We start from the raw sequence: 17,198 nt of genomic DNA on the forward strand, positions 1-17,198 counted from the left end.
CCACATACAGCCCAAGTTGATCTGAAGTGGGCCAGACCAGTAAAATCATAACATAATAACCTATAAACAACAACAACTCTAAAGTATTCCATTTTGTTTTAGTGCAAAAAAGTACAAGTAAATTCTGAAAATGTTCACATTTCATGAACTATCTTTCTACAACAGCTGTTGTATCTTTTGCAATGATGAGTCTCACAGTGGGCCGAATATTTTACTCTTTAAGCCCTGAAGCCTGCTGCGAACACATCAAACACACAGGTTACCCATTCAGCTGACACAGAGTGTAATGTTTACATCAAAAGAACAGAGATAATAATAATGAAGAAGGTAAAGTTGACTATTTTGGACCCCTCAGTTCCAGCAGGGACAGTTTGCTTGTTGGACAGTGTTGTATGCAGGGGTGTAATGCTAGTGTTAGTAGTTAGTGGGTCATCTTATAGTGCTCTAAAAGTCTGCATGAGTCTGAACCAGATTATGCAAACAGCAAGTCATCTATTTTCTCACTTTGAGGAAAAAAGTCCTGGAAAAAAGTGCTGTTCAGGTGTGCTCAGTCAGCACTTTGATTTTATGTGACCCTCAGAGAACAAATTTGAAATAGTAGTTACTTTTATTGAAAAATTGCAGTTAATGTCTTCTCTGTAATTTTTTCACTTTGCAAAGTCATCCCACCGGGCCGGATTGGAACCTCTGGTGGGCCGGTTTTGGCCCACGGGCCGCATGTTTGACACCCCTGATGTAAAGCTATTGTTTTTATATGTGGGGCTTTCTAGTGTACATTAAAAAGAGTTTTAACATCAATTTGAATGCAAAATTAGTTATCCTCATTGAACCATGATCTGTGAGAATTAAAGAACTCCAATGGACTAAATCTTGATTTAAATGGTTAGTAATGGAGTTAAAATTAAATTTAAAAAAAATGTGTATCAGGATAATTTGGATAATTGAATATTCCCTGCCCCCCTATGAACAGATCCCTGCTCTTTCTGTCGCACCCCATCATCTCATCCTGAACTGACATTCTTGACTGCTGCTGGCATTATAATATATAATATTATATAATTATCTTGCTATATTATATTATGTTATATTACATTAATACTGTTTACTACAACTCACGGTCATAAAACATACCCATATTTATTTTATTTATTGCTTTATCTGTCATTACCAACTATAATCACACCATGTCAACCTGTCACAACTGAATCATTTTTAATACTGCCTGTAATAACTGCAATTAATCTAAATTCCATTTGTAACATTGTATATATCTAAATTATATTTTATCTTTATTTTACTCTATTTTTATTTTATTGTATTTTATTGTATTTCATTTTTACTTATTGAAACTTCTTCGTGATTGTACTTATGTCTGGGTTGCCCCTCCACAGTTTCTAATTTTTTATTCTAAAATTTCAGGGGCTCATCCCCGATATAGCAGCTGGACGACAGGGTAGTTACTGGCGCTGTGCTAAGTGCTAACTTTATAATCACACGAAGAAGAAGAACAACTTCCGCTTTGAGATTCGCGCTTACCGGAAATAAACAAACGCAGACAAGCTCAGAGGAGGGAACAAGAACAGGACTGCTGCAGGAAGTTCCACTAACACCCGTAAGAAGCTTTAACCAAATATATTTAACTACAGGTCTTTAAAACATTACTATATCATAAAAGAAATACACACCAAGTCAAAATATGTAAGCTTTGTCGTGTTTAACGGTTACAACTGTTAGAATTGACGTTGAGGTGGCTGTGGAGGATAAGTCTGACCGAAGTACAAACCTGTGACAGGTTCAGAGTTAGCTACACTGTCTACTAAAACACCAACTTCTGAAGAGAAAACGAAACAAACTTAGCTGAAACATTATAAGTAGTTACTGTTTCAAGAAATAGTTGGATTGGAAACCTACTGCAAATTATATGTAGGTAACGTTAGGTCAGTGGGAAGATAACACATCCCTTACTTGAGCTAATTTAGCAACGATTTGACTCTATCCACCCCCGTGTTCCACCTATACGTATTGTTCCATACACTTAATTTTTTAATCTTTTAAAATGTCAATTTTCTGTTAAGGTGCTCAGGATTGAGCGAATGCAGCTGCTGCGTACACATAATTCACCATCATGATGACAACCAAGAGACTGGACAATTTCGAGGTGGTGTGTGAGTGGGGTGGATGCAGCTTCAAGGGACACACCATGGAGGAGCTGAGTGATCATATGTCTCTGCATTTAAAGGACTACCTAGGAGACAACGATGCTTTAGAGGACCTGGGTGAGTGAGGACAGATGCATGAGGGGGGTCTCTGTCAGAGAGATATTAAGATTAATACCAACAGTTAATTTATTTAAATCTTATTGGAGTCAGAACTTATTTTGAGATCCAAAGCCCTTATACAGAGGGATAAATAAAGTGACACACAGCAGCTGAAACAGACTTCTGTTAAAGTTTCATCTTTCGCTGTGATGTATCATCATTTGGTCAAATTTGGGAAATAATCTGTGAACTATACATTTGGCAAAAGACATTGGTGGATGACTGAGTTTACCTCATCTGTTCATTATCAATATTTATCAACTTCTAAAGCTTGTCAACAATTAAGAAATTGGCAATGGATGTCAACATCACAAAACAACAATGCAGTCATCCGACTCAGAGGTAAAAAAATCATACAAGATTTTTGAAAACACCTAGTCCATAGTCCGAAAGTAAAGATAAATGAATAAATATATAGATAGTACACAATTAAAAATAAGTAAATACAAACATACAAAATAATAATAATATTATTAAGATTGTAATGATTAACACAAAAATAAATAGTAATAATAATAATAATAACAAAAATAAATATGAATAATTTTATAAATAGTAATTAGGATAATAATAATAATAATAATAATAATAATAATAATAATAATAATAATAATAATATTAGTAACAACAATAACACAAATAATAATGAAAAAAAAACTCACAGTAAACTTCAAAGATAAGGCAATAAATTAAATTAATAATATTTATATATATCATAAATCAGCCCGTCAGAGAGTTAGCCAAAAAGAAACGAAGCAACAGATACTGTTTTTAATGCAGTTCTACCTGAATCCCCATTGTCATGTATTGAATTTCGGCCATGTCCCCTACTGTAGATGATGATCCCTACATTTTGAAATTTTACACTGAGGAACAATGCTCTAAAATTGTTGAACTCTTTGCTAATGCAGTCTCTCACAGAGATCTCTTCTCATATTTACTCAGACTCAGCCTCTCTGGAGTGCCCTTTTTATACCCAGTCATGTTACTTATTTCTTGCTAATGGACCAAATTAGTTTGAAGATGTTCCTCCAAGGTTTTTTTTTTTTTTTTTAACCTTTTACATTTTTTCCAGTGTTTTGTGTACCTGGACCAACTTTTGGGAAATTTGTTGCTGGGATCAAATTAAAATTAGCATAGACTTTGCTTAAACATTTTTCTGTTGCAACATCTGATATATTGTCTTTGCACCGTTTTAACTAAATATAGGGTTTCAATGAGTTGCAAACCATCTAATTCTATTTTTATTTATTTATTAATATTTTTTACATTTGACAGGACAGCTGAAGAGAGACAGGAAGTGTGGGGAGCAGAGAGTGGGGTAGGACATGCAGTAAATGGTTGAGCGCTTAGACCACTAGGCCAACGGTGCCCCATCAAATTCTGTTTTTAACAACCTTTACACATTGTACCAACTTTTTGGAATTGGGGTTTTATTTAATAACCAGCTTGGAGAAAATTATGACACTAAGTAATGTTAGATAAACATTTTCATGTAGTTGTAAATAACCCTTTGAGGTACTTAAAATACAAAAAGCTAAAGAAAATACTCTTTCACCCCTGCTGCTCTGTCAATATAAAATGTATCATAGTTACATTTAAATAACATGTAAAGGCTTCTATGACCTCATCATAGGGCTGTAGTGACTTTGAACGTATCTCAACCATAGACTGTATAAAATAGATCTCAACCTATTTTATACAGTCTATGATCTCAACTCTGGACTTCTACAATAGTAGCAGTGTTTCCCCTACCATTATGCAGGGGGGGCGGGGCGCCCCCCCAACAGCGGCCCCCGCCCCCCTTGGAAGTTCAGTAAATTTTATTTTCTACATATCGCCAGATCACAGCAGAAGTATTCAGGGTTACTTCTCTTATAGGTCAGGTCTTAAACTTGTTCTTTTATTAAACAGACTAAATATCCTTATGTTATTGATCTTATTTACATGACAGGATGTCATTATGCTCATCTGCTCTCTGTATTGCATGGCAGCGTTCCGCTCCATGCGCACACAGACACACAAACACGTGCGCTCACATACACACATCACAGCACAATGATACGATAAATGTTCATCAACAACTCGGTTTTTCAAGACGAAAACGAGACTATGACGAGCTTAAGTGCATCACTGATAATACAAACTCAGATGAAAACTTAAGAAGGACCGTCGGACATTAAGAGTTCATATTTTCCCCGCTGTGCGTCTAATCTTAAGAAATTAAAGCTATGCGTTCCTGTGACTGGCTAAGTTATTATTGGGGGGGCGCAGTGTTAGCTTGGTCTCTACCTGCAGCAGGTGTGCTGTGTGAACCAGTCTCCTCTTCATTGAGGATTTTTACCTCAATGTGCGTTAGTGACAAAAACACAACCGGGGGACTTCTGTTTAATATTTGACGTCTTTGCCGCTCTCACCGTAAAAAGCTCTGCATCTAGAGCTTGATTTAATCCAGTTTGGTGATACATCAGACACATTTAGTAAGTTTGATCAACTCCTTGTCTTCAAAGAGTGCCGTGAGCTGACTGTCTGTCCAGAGGTCCAGAGCGCCTGTTACTGCAGGTGCATTCAGGGACCGTCGTAATAGTGCAATGCAGACCTATATTTTGCGTTCATGGCATTTTTATTTGAATCAAGAGAACCCCCCCCCCCCCCCCCCCCCTCTGTCCATTCAGTTAACATGCTTAATGTTTCTATTCTCTCCTTTTTGTTTAGATGAGTACGCTTGTCTCTGGACTGGTTGTGAATTTCTGTCCATGGGTAGTACTACAGAGCTGGAGGTCCATGCTTACTTCCACAACTACCACGGTAAGCTGAAGTTCATCGGGTCCCACCTGCTCAAGTCCCGTCCTGACCTGCCCAGCTGCAATCAGGGAGTGCACAGCAGCAACCTGGTTCCTGAAGGATCAGACGGATATGTTTGCCAGTGGGAGAACTGTGATGTAGGTGTTTTTAATTCAAATGATTCATTAGTTTTCCAATGACTGAAAGCACCATTAAATGTATTTTAACTGTATCTTCATACAGAGTACATTTAACAACCCTGAGTGGTTCTACCGACATGTTGACAATCATGTTGAGAGTGCTGAGCCAGAGTCTCTCCAACAACAGCAGCAGGCTCTCTTCTGCCACTGGACAGGTATAACTGAGTGACAGAGGTTAAGAGAAACACCTGATTGGTCACTGTATCTGGCATAATGTAATGTTGCTTTATGTTTCTGTTCCAGGCTGTGATGCTTACTTCAAGATCAAATACCGTTTGAGAGAGCACATGAGGAGCCACACTCAGGAAAGACTCGTAGCCTGTCCAACGTGTGGCAGCATGTTCTCCAGCAACACGAAGCTGTTTGACCACCTCCACAGGCAGGCCGAGCCAGTAGGTGAGGGGGACACTTACTCATTCTGTCCTTATGTGCTACATTTGATGCATGAAGGCTGACTTCTGTGTGTTTATCTCTTTTAACCAGAGTCGCTGGTGTGTGAACATTGTGGCAAAGCTTTTTCCAGCGAGAGGCTGTTGAGGGATCATGTTCGTCAACATGGTAATAATCATTTTCTACAAAATGTAACTGGATTGAGTGTGTTTACCTTCTTGCACATGTTTTTTTTTTACCATTATTATTCCTCCATATGTAGTTTTATATGACATTAAAGTAGATAAAACAGTAACATGTTTAAACAACTACTAATTCATAGTTTGTGATCATATATATCCTACAATGCACTTACTTTTTGCAGAAAGTTTAGAGTGTTTATTCTTTAGTCATCCATGAGTAAAGACATTTAAGATCCAATTAAGATGTTTTTATGAATTTGAACACATTGTTCACTGATATCCAAGAGGTTGCTGTCAGGCAGAAACCTTGTATCTCCATATTTAATCATTTTAATATTTTCCATTAATCAATGCTATTGGTCTTCCTCTATGACTGTCAGTAGGCTTTCTTAAATATAACAGATGAAAGTATAAAAAAAAGGCTTGTGGTTAAGTCTTATGCTTAGTTATTTTTATTTATTTATTTTTTTTATTTAACCTTTATTTTACCAGGAATAGTCCCATTGAGATACAAAGCCTCTTTTACAATGGAGTCCTGGCCAAGACAACAGCATAAAAAGTTTCACAAATAGAACAGGACAAAACATATAGTGACAAGTGACTATTACATCGATTTATAAGTTAGCAGTGTTAAGCTCTAAAGCATGTGCACAAGCTGATCAGATGATCCTTTATCCTAGTTTTAAGATCCTCCAATCAAATTAAACAATCCAGTTTCAGTTGACCCTGAAGCTCAAACCAACACTTTTACCAAAGACGGAGCGAGTCAGAGGAATGACAAAAATAAATTGTCCATGGGACCGAAGATGACAGCCACTGACAACTTTAGGAGTCAATAAAGAGCACAAATAAGATGGCAGCTCCTGTAGTATGGCCTTATAAAGAAAGACATACCAATGCTCCATTCTTCTGTTGTATAAGGAAGACAAGCCGACCTTTTCATACAAGATACAATGATGTGTGCAGAAACTTAAACCAGAAACAAACCGCAATGCAGCATGGTACACCGAGTCCAACATTTTCAGAGAGGCTGAGGAATTATATGTTTTTTTCTTTCTTTTTGGAAAGTAATGGATTTTGGAGATACATGGTTTCTACCATACGGTGATGATATGAGAATTTAAATCTTATGTAATCTGCACTTAAAAAGTTGCAAACGCTTGTTTCTGATAACTTCAGTTGACCATCTTTCCGCCAACTGTTAATCAGCCACATGGCAGATAATATATTTAACAAGCTTTCATCACATGTGCTCTTTCTTTCCCTCTCCCTCAGTGAATCAGGTGAAGTGTCCCTTCTGCGACATGACCTGCACCACTTTGGCTGCTTTGAAGATCCACATCCGGTTCCGTCACTGTGACGAGCGGCCCTACCCATGTGACTTCTGTGACAAGAGGTAGAGATCACAGAAATCAGCTGATGTGTTGTCTGAGCAGCTACAGTTTGGCAAACATGGCTTGGAGATACTTGGAGATACAATGCTCTCCTAATATTCTCTTTTCATGCATTTCTTTTAAAATTAAAGAGCAGTGTTGTCTCGATCTCAGCAAATGCATCAGAGTCGATCTGAGCATTTTTAAAACTGATCAGGGTTCAACGATTCGAGCCAATTATCTCACCCCAATCATTTCCTTAAGTTGTCATAAACTGAGAACAATTTGTGACATTAGCAAACACATGGGTAACTTTGGCCTTAGCAACCCCTTGGATAAAATGTCAGAAATATTGTAAACATGGTAGTGAAAACAGTTCCCCAGCCGTGTAATCGACTATCGATTAATTGATTGTTAAGAACTTACTCGGGCACATTTTTTTGTTTCGATTTTCTATCCCGTGGAACAAACAAAATAATGTGTTCTCATATTTAGTTCAGCTATCAGTGAGGTGTTTTACGTTTAAAGCATGTTACGAACCTTACGATGGGAATCAGCTGACTAAAGGTGTTGCGTAGAGCAGAGACACTCAGCTGGGCGCTGCAGCTGAGTGACACGGGCGCTTTTCCCGGACTGATTATGACTCGGTTGCGCTCCCGGCTGAAACCTGTAACAAAAGCAGCAGAGTCCTATACAGATAGGAAAGATGGTCACTAACAAGCTGATTAATAACACCTGCTCTTTGTATTTTTTGTTTTCTGAATGTAATGTTGGCGCCATATGAAAACAAACAAGATTTCTTTAAATCTATGAAAATATAGCATTTATGGATGAGTCCTATCATCCCTACCTCTACACTGGAAAACCAAAAACCAGACTAACTCCTGTTTTCTTACTTGGTCAGAGTTTCTCTCCTAATATTGAAACTACATCAACAAAATCACCCTTAAAAAGATTGTTCCCCATGCTGAATATCCCTTCTCTGACAAGTCAAAGTGAAACATGCAAAACATCGACATGTAGCCACACCTGGCTTCTCCTTTAATACTCACTTTGCTTCAAGTAGCAAGATCGGTTCCTCAAATATGTCATGAACTCATCCCTGTCTAAGTCTGAGTTTTTGAGACTCTCCGTCAGCATTTTTGTCATTTGTTTTGTCTCCTACAGATTTAAGAACCAGCGTGATCTACAAAAGCACACAGAGGTCCACAATGAGGGCACAGTGTATCACTGTACAGTGGAGGGTTGTGATTATTCCTGTCACACATTCCCAACCATGAGCCATCACTTCAAGAGAGTGCACGAGGTTTGTTAGCATCAAGTATCATCCCTTATAAAGCATTATAAATGGATGCTTAGTAACATCCTGTGTCTCACGTTATAATCTACCAACAGGTCGGGGGCATGTCCAAATATAAGTGCCATATCTGTGATAAGGTTTTCTCTTGGTGCTACACTCTCACACTTCACCTCCGAAAGAAGCACGAGCTGAAATGGCCCTCTGGACATTCCCGCTTTAGGTAAGTCAATGTGAAGTGTAGTCAATAAAGTAAGAGGTGTTTTCATGTACCCTGGGCTCTGAATTTAGAATTACTTTAAGACTGAAATGAATACTTTATTCATGGCTGATTTGTGTGGTTTCTTCACAGATACAGAAAAGATGTGGACGGCTTTCTAAAAGTCAACATGGTGCGCTTTGAGACCGTAGAAGTGACAAAAGAAATCATGAAAAACATGGCCAAGAAGCCGCAGAGCCTTCGGAAAAGTCAGAGAACCAGCAGCAAGAACAAACGGACAGAGGTCTTTGGGGAGATCGGCCACAGCTCTCCCGCGGGCTCCTCCTCGCCTTCTTCCAGTTCCTCCTCCTCGTACTCCTCCGAGCTCTCCGGAGGTGAAGACGTTTCCTCTCAGCCCAGCCCCAGAGGCAGTGACTCTCCCGTGTACTGCGTCATGAGCACCATCCCTCTCATTGAGGAGGAACCTGGAGGATACTCTCAGGAGGACTGCGATGGTGGAGGGACATCTGGAGCGGTGCAGGCCCTGACGGAGGTGGCAAGAGGGTTGGGCATGGACGTGGTGTGAGGCTGTGCTGCACTCTTCGACTTTTATGCAATTGAACCATCTTGCCTCTTTGTTTATTTTTTGGTGTGATGCTTCAGTGGAGAGACGGCTGAACTGTTTGTGTTTCAGTCTAAAGTTCATTGTGGTTGTAAAGTGGTGTTACATTGAGAGAGTTATCTCTGCACTGGTTTTAGAGAACACATTTTACTTGCAGCTTTTATTCCTCAGCTCAGCTTTGTGACAGCTCCTGTCGATAAACCGCCTGTTAGACACGCTTCATGTTTCTGACAAAGCTTTTAAGCACTACAAAGCTGGTTTGATAATGTCGCTCTTAACGTGTACTTTACACAACATGTGAAATTGTCATGATTGTCGCCTGATTAAGAGTTTCAGAGATCGTATTATTTTTGAACGTAGCCTGAGAATGTTGCTTAATTTTATTGGTGCAAATTTTAAATAGATTTTTGATACAAAAGTTTGTCTTTTTTTTAATTTAGTCACATATGTTGCACATACATATGTTGAACATATGATGCTGCACCTGAGTTTTTCTGTCAGTCTTTGATGTTTTCTTTTTTTTCTATCATTCCCAGAACACAGCCATCTTTAATTTTGTGGATTCATCTTTGTAGATAGCCTCCAGTTCTTTGTCTTTAACCTCTCCTGCCATTTCTCTGTTTTTGTCTTTTCTTCTTTTTCTAAGTAGTTTCACCAAAGTGAAATAAACCTGACTTCTTTCAGTAGATTGATTTGATTACAAGTTGTCCGCTGGAGTCTGTGATTAAAGCCTTACATGGCAACAGTGTGCTTTTAAGTAATAACAGATTGAGTATTGACTTATCAGAATCAAGCACTTCAAACAGTTGGCATGCACTTTTGGGTTTGAAGTGTAATTTTTGAAACGTGTTTTTCCTGCAAACCTGAACATTCAGACAGAGCGACCATATCTTCTGCCACAGATTTAATGTAAATCTTGCAAGATGAGTAATCAGTTTAAGAAGGAAGCTTCAACTGCTTGCTGAAATTCATCCAAGAAATCAAAACAAAACATTTAAAACCACTGTGCTTTATTAGAAATTCTCATATCCAAAATAAAGTTAATAATATTTCACATTTTGATGAAAAGTCTTGCACTTTAGTTTGTTTTTTTTTGTTCCAGGACAATGTGGAGCCCTTGTTTTGTCCAGCAGTCCGTGCAGACTCAGTGTCTGAGATGGGGTGTCTGCAGAAAGCAAGGATAAGGGAGTTGATATCTGCCGCAGTAGAAAGGACAGTGCTGTTGTTGAGAGTGTAGAGACTCCCTCTCTCTGTGGTAAACTGTCTCCTGTTCTCTCAAAGCAAGAGGGAAATACAGAGGTGTTGAAGAGTAAGCATTAAAAGCATCTCCTGGTCTCTGTGCTGCGGGAGGTGTCCTGATCACTTTGCAGGTTTTGAAAGAGTAGTCCTTCAGGATGTTTTGTCTACAGTAGAGATCCATCCTCTTGTTACAGTCCCACATTGTTTGGTAAGGGTTTAATTCAGCTCCTGGATAAGAACTAAGTCCACAAGGAGCTCTGGTAGCATTACTTGTATTACTGTGAGGATACACAGCAGAGAAATCACTGATAGGTTCACTTGATTTGATGTGTGAAGAATCAAAGTGGTCCCCCACAGTTTCCTGCCTCGCCTTCTTCACTTTGAGTAAGCCGTTGCACTCGAGCTGCCTCTTCCTGTCTGTTGAGCTGCCAAGCCTGCCGTCGAGTCCAGCAGTCTGATCCACAGATTTGTCTTTAAGAGGTAAATCCTTTGTTTTGTTAATTTGTTGGCTCCTGTGTTTCTCCTTCTCATCAACCTTTTCCTTCCAGAGTGGATGCTGGTGCTCATCCAGGTCTTCCCTCTTGGACGTATCGCTGTGGCAGGGCGCCAGTGAAGACGTGTGAAGGTCAGAGGGTAAACTGCCCAGGTGCTCACATGGAGGGTCTGAAAAAGAACAGATCAGGCTTAATAATGCGGCACATGTCACACTAGTTGTAAAAGTATTCCTCGTATATTGCCGGTTCTTAAACTCACCTAGATTTGAGGGTCTGCAGGAGGACGCGTCTGACTCCTTCTGTTGCACTTTATCAGGTAGAATGATGGCGGGATAATCAGGTGTTTGCTGCATTTTCTGTTCAATAATGCATCAATAAAAGCACAAATTAGTTATTGGATCAGAAATACAAGTACACAACCAATTTTATCAACAGAACTACTAAAAAAGAGCAGTTTTATACACTTAAAAACTCCAAAAGAATTCATGTTTTTTCTGGATGTGTAGCTCCTTGAAAAAGAGTTTTTTTTTGTGGATTTTGCCTGTCAACTATGAATGATATGGATCCGTAATAACACTGAGAAAAAAGCTAAGACTTAATCAAGTTGGACTAGAAAAAACAAAACAAAAAACAAATCAAATGTTACTAATGTTTTTCACACAAAATGACACAAAATAATAATTAAAAAAATTAATGAAAAAGTCAAATAAACTTTATGGATGTGTGTCATGTGGGAATTTTTTTTATATTTGCTTGTTACCTTGAGCCTTTCTTTGTAATAAATCTTCCATGCAATGCAGACATGTAGTGCTCCCCATCGCCCCTGTTTCTTAGAGAAAAGAGGAGAAGTATTATAGCAAACTGTGGGTGCCAGTGGATTTTTAACAAAGAGGTAAACTTAGAAAAAACATTTATTTTCTGTATTCAAATTTCTGTTTTGACACATTTTAATTGAAACATCTTGTCCTCACTGTTGAGTTGAAGGATTTCTGTGTGGTGTTGTGAAAAGCCGTGACAGGAGCAAACGATTGCCTGCTTGTCCCTCTGGGGAGGTGTGTGATGAACTGCAATGTGAGGCACAAAGAAAACTATTTAAAACATAGTCTTGGTGGCAAAGAAATAACACTGAGGAAGAAGTTGGAAAAAGGTCTAAATAAGCAGACTGATGATTTAAATCAGGGGTACACAAGTGTAGATCATCTGCTCACATTACAGTCCTGTGTCCCCGTTGGAGCAGCTGGGATTCCTGAAGCAAACGGTTGGAGTGGGTAAGGGGTGAAGGCATGCTGGTGAGCATGCTGCAGCATTTGAAGATGCTGATGAACCAGGAAGTTCAGACGTAAAGAACGCTGCAGAGATGTGTGAGGAGAAAGAGAGAGGGCAGTTTTAGTTCCTGAGCAGTGAGGATGGTCTACGTCTGGACAGAAGTCCTCACAGTGGGACATAATTAACCACTGTGGCTTTATCTTAGACCCTTTTTTATTTTCATCTATATTTGTTTTTGGTTTTTTTTAAATAGAAAAACTTATGGTATGCCACATTATCTATTATTAGTATCCCTGGATGGTCAGAAACGTCCCAATTTATCCCCCCATCATGGCGCCCCTGAAAAAATAACGACATCTACAGAAAGTGGATGTAAAAAAAATATTTTTGATAAACAAAGATAAGATGCAATACAACAAATCAGTGTGTGGGCTCTTTGCCAAAACCAGGAGGTGTTATTCTTTTTGCACCAGAAGCCTCAGACTGTTCCTGATATCTCCTCTTTTCAGATTAACATAATCCTTCCAACAATCCCTTTTATCGTCTAAATACCATTACATAGTCTAAGTGTTTGTCAATTAGCTTAAATTATACAACATGTTATATACATTTCAGGCAATTTGCTTTGTAAAACCCATGCAAATGGCAGCATCTTGTTAGATTGCATTACAGATGCTAAGCCAATTGAGCCATTCAGTGTGCCAATCCATTTAATTCATTTTGGATACATCCGTTCCAAGAACACATGATTAGTAATGCTGTTAGTGAATGGGAGCACTGCTATATGCAGCTGATCTGTATTGAATATACACTAAGAAGATGCACATTAGGGAGAAATGATCAAACTGTGATAAAAAACGTAATGTGTGACTGAAGGGAGGTTTTAAAAAGGACAAGACTGCTAAAATTTTGTACAACCACAGCTAATCAAAGCTTCGGATGCAACAAATTATGTATTTGCTGCCTTTTAAAAATCAATTTCACTGTCCTAGGTTGGACATTTGGAGACACATTGTACTTCTAATTAAAACAGTTTTCTCAAATTAGATTTATTTAGAAGGCAATGATCACAAACAGGGTGCTCTGGGCTGTCATTTTTCTTTCTGGATACAGCCATTTCATTGGAAACATGACAGAATGACAGAAACAGTTTGGGATTCCAGTACAATCAAACATACAAAACCCTCAAAGTTATCTTTTAAGAACACATAAAATGTGTCTCAGACTTTTTCTTATTTCAAAGATTTCTATAAAATGAAATTAATGACTTGACATTATGTTTTAAAGTGGTGTGTATACATTAGGTCACTTGGACTATTGTAAATCCTTTCATTGCATTAAAGTAAAAGAGTTAATTTGTCCCAATGACACACCACATTTTCCTCCAAACGATCTGCTTCATGTGCCAGAATATCTCCACCATCCTCCTGTTTGTGTCCTTAAACCTCTCTAGGCCAAAGCAATCCAATCACCTCATCCCTCCCTTCTCATAAAGACGAGATTAGCTGGAGGTTACACATCCTATGTTCTTTAAATTTCGTCCATGTCAGCGTGCCACAGAAATCTCTTAATCTCATAGAGGAGCTGTTAGGATCGCAAACAAAGTGAATGAGGCATCAGAAGCAGCCTGCTGTGTCACCTGAGGTCTCAGAGACCGCTGCTTCTCACCTCCAGCACTAGACACTCTCCATCAGTCATAACTTAGCGAGTCTTTATGCTTTTTACTGAACATTTAATCCAAGTGAAGCTGAAACTGTTTAAAGCACATGCATCTCATGTATCTTTTATTTATTCAGAAAAATGGAACTAAAAATCTTCTAAAGTTTGGACTGCTGGTTTGAAAAAACAGGACATGTGAAGACATCCGTTTTGGCTCTGAAATGTAACCCTCCTGTTATGTTCCGGGTCAGATTTACCCATTTCAAAGAAAAAAAATAATGTTAAAGGTATTTTTTCGGTAGGAAAATTATTTTGCTTGGCTTAATTAGCGTAATCAACATACACAATTTGAATGGTTAATTTAACATATTTGCAACCCCCCTTCCCTTGCATTTTTATATTACATAGAGACTGTTCATGGGTCAACTTGACCCGGCAGTCAAAGTGGAGACCAAAAGGGGTCAGAAGTGTCAAATACTAATTGTTTCTTTGCAACTGTGTGACATATTTCACCCCAATCACGAACAAACACATGAAAAACAAGTGAATTATCCTCATTGAACTATGATCTGTGAGAATAAAAGAGAACACCAATGCACTAAATATTGATTTAAATGGTTAGTAATGGAGATGATAATGAGATTTTAAAAATGTTTTTTAGGATTTTTTGGGGGTTCTGACACTTTTGAATCATTAAATATGTCCCGGGTCAAGTTGACCCAGGAACATTATTGTTGTCCCTAAGAAACGAACATAACAGGAGGGTTCAAACAGGAATTATTCGCTGCTTTCTTTATGGACCCAATAATTAATATGACCATTGGATAGATTATTGATTCATTGATAAATGCAAATAACTGTTGCTTGCAGCCTTACAACAGTCACAGATGTTTGAATGGCTATACATACAGTAGGCACATTTTTGCACACTATTTAATGTGCATTCAATTGTCAGTTTTTAAGCATACAAAGGTTATTATGTTGAATAGTTCTACAAGCATTTATATAAAAAGGCTGGTTATCAGTCAGTCAGCATGTCACTGTTTTATCTCAATTGCACAGTATCATGTTTCTTACCTGTGTTGCAGAGAATTGAAGGTATAGTCCCAACTTCTTGTAATGACTGGCTCCTCAACCTTTTCCTCCAGCTTTTTATAAGTCAACAAAGGCAAGGTAAATACTCTTTAAAGTGTCTTCTCCTTTATCTACAAAATAAACACTGAACTTGTCGTCCCAAAAGAGGTTGATTCCCTTCCAAAAATTACAACAACAAAGAAGCTCTCTGGAGCAGTGACTTCAGTGCAGCAGGGAACACCTATCACTGTGAGCCAGTGCAGCTGTCGGCTGCCCGAGTGCACAATTAGTCAGTATTACTTACCAACACCAGAAAAGACCATTAACTACTCCTAATGGCTTAACCTTATCCCATCAGCTCCTAAACTCCTTTGATTCAGTTTAGAGAGACAGCTTAAGTGACCACAGGACAGCCTTTCACATTAAGATGCTGTAGCAAAAAAAAATCTGAGGTTTATGGTTATGGTTGATTTTACAGGGATAGACAGAGTATGAACAGATGAACTGAAAACAGAGAACAGTGTTTGACGGTGATTTACTTGGAAAAGGCATCCCCAGAGGATGTTAAAGAAAAGAGGACTACTTAAAACAAGCAACTACTGATCATATGTTTTAAATATAATAGTTAAGAAACTTGACATGATTACTGGTTAATTAAGAATTGGTAGCTGCTTTCAAACATGAACACATTTCATTGGATTGTGTTGGGAGGATGCCGAATACAATGACACGGCTGAATTTGGAATCTGATACATTAATAATTTGACATTAGTTTGCATTTAACAGACCCTATGCTATTATAAATCACATGTTTTTATTAGTCATATTCTTGCACCTTACTTTATTCCCAGTCATTTCAGTTGATGATTTTCTTGGTAATGAATCCTGATGTTTTTGATTGAGAGTGCATTGATTGCTTGAAACCTTAGCACTTAAAGGTATAGCTTTTTAATCCGTTTTAGGCCAATATTTATGCAGGTTTTCTAGTTATCATGCTGTCTTGAATGTGCCTCTGTCTGTAAAAATGAACTCTTTGAGCCAAGATAAAGAAACACGTGTTGTATGATCACACAGGTTACTGTAAAGCTTCAGTAAGGAGTTTTCAGACGGTCATAAAACAGACTGAAATTAATATTGACGCCCCCATATAACCAAAGTATGTATTTATAATGCCGGTCTAAACTGCCAATAGGTTGGTATCAGAAGTAATTAATACCACCGAACTCTATGTTAACATTCTAATAACATTTCGTACCAAAAGATCATTTTGTCTGTCTCTTTTTTAAACTTCTTTCTTATTACTTCTTGTAAGGTAGGTTTAACCATTGTGTTAAAACAATACTAAAGCCATTTCTCATCTCTATAAGGGTTACTGTTGTTTTATGCAGTAGAGTTGTTTTGTATTGATATTAAATGACACCAAAAATAAATCACACAATAATGTGTCTGCACTGTTATCTGACGGTATTTACTATACTATAAATTGAACTTCACAAATGTAAAAAGCATGTTGCTCTAAGGACTTGCGTTTAATTTTTCAATTTTTTTAACCGCTCTTCAATTTGCTCAATCTGGCAAGAGCTTGTTGTCCCGAGTAGCCCCAGACAAATTAGGCTATCCTTATATTGGATCCCATTAAGCAAAACATAATACGGTGATTGGATGAAGCTTTGGGAAGACGTGTTCTCCTTGATTAGCTAAATCCATTCTCACTAACCATCCAAATCCCATTAGTATGGGCAGGGTTAAAGCTACTGCTCCGTCAAGGAATGGTTTTCACCTGGCCTGAACCATTACCCTTTACAATTCACAAGCCAGCCATGTGCCAGGATTGCACAGCTGTGTCAGCAACGACATACTGGTCTGCAAGTGGTTTTCATTAAACAGGGGACACTTGAAGCAGACTGAACAGGGTATGTGAGAGTTTATACCTCCCTCAACCAGGTAGCACTATCAGGGAAAGTTGAAACTTTCATTAGTAAATTTGGAAACTTCAAAAAAAAAAAAGTCACTTAAAACTTAAATGAACATTGAGTTCAGTTCCCTGTGAGAATTTTCTTTAGAAACTGGGATTTTTTTTCCTTTTTTTGAAATGTCATTA

At 38.2% G+C, this 17,198-nt stretch overlaps 2 protein-coding genes across 3 annotated transcripts; one reads left to right on the forward strand and one right to left on the reverse strand.

Annotated features, from left to right (window-relative positions):
- Window positions 1-1,501: 1,501 nt before the first annotated feature.
- Window positions 1,502-10,065, forward strand: zgc:112083 (uncharacterized protein LOC550461 homolog). 2 transcript variants are annotated; one of them, XM_034701714.1, is made up of 10 exons: window positions 1,502-1,612; window positions 2,076-2,276; window positions 5,034-5,260; window positions 5,346-5,457; window positions 5,546-5,698; window positions 5,786-5,860; window positions 7,150-7,270; window positions 8,415-8,553; window positions 8,643-8,767; window positions 8,897-10,065. In XM_034701714.1, the coding sequence occupies exons 2-10, from the start codon at window positions 2,126-2,128 to the stop codon at window positions 9,327-9,329; spliced, it is 1,536 nt and encodes a 511-aa protein (XP_034557605.1). In that variant the 5' UTR covers window positions 1,502-1,612; window positions 2,076-2,125; the 3' UTR covers window positions 9,330-10,065. The 2 variants fall into 2 exon arrangements, with proteins under 2 accessions (XP_034557605.1, XP_034557606.1); XM_034701715.1 differs by having other exon boundaries at window positions 1,539-1,612; window positions 2,084-2,276.
- A 293-nt stretch (window positions 10,066-10,358) lies between these two features.
- LOC117825779 lies at window positions 10,359-15,154 on the reverse strand. The gene is made up of 6 exons (XM_034701716.1): window positions 15,101-15,154; window positions 12,307-12,447; window positions 12,070-12,162; window positions 11,859-11,921; window positions 11,358-11,454; window positions 10,359-11,267 (listed from the first exon to the last, which is right to left on the reverse strand). Exons 2-6 carry the CDS (start codon window positions 12,403-12,405, stop codon window positions 10,510-10,512), a joined length of 1,110 nt encoding a protein of 369 aa, XP_034557607.1. The 5' UTR covers window positions 12,406-12,447; window positions 15,101-15,154; the 3' UTR covers window positions 10,359-10,509.
- Window positions 15,155-17,198: the final 2,044 nt, after the last annotated feature.

The sequence above is a fragment of the Notolabrus celidotus genome, chromosome 14, assembly GCF_009762535.1.
Source record: "Notolabrus celidotus isolate fNotCel1 chromosome 14, fNotCel1.pri, whole genome shotgun sequence".
NCBI lineage: Eukaryota > Metazoa > Chordata > Actinopteri > Labriformes > Labridae > Notolabrus > Notolabrus celidotus.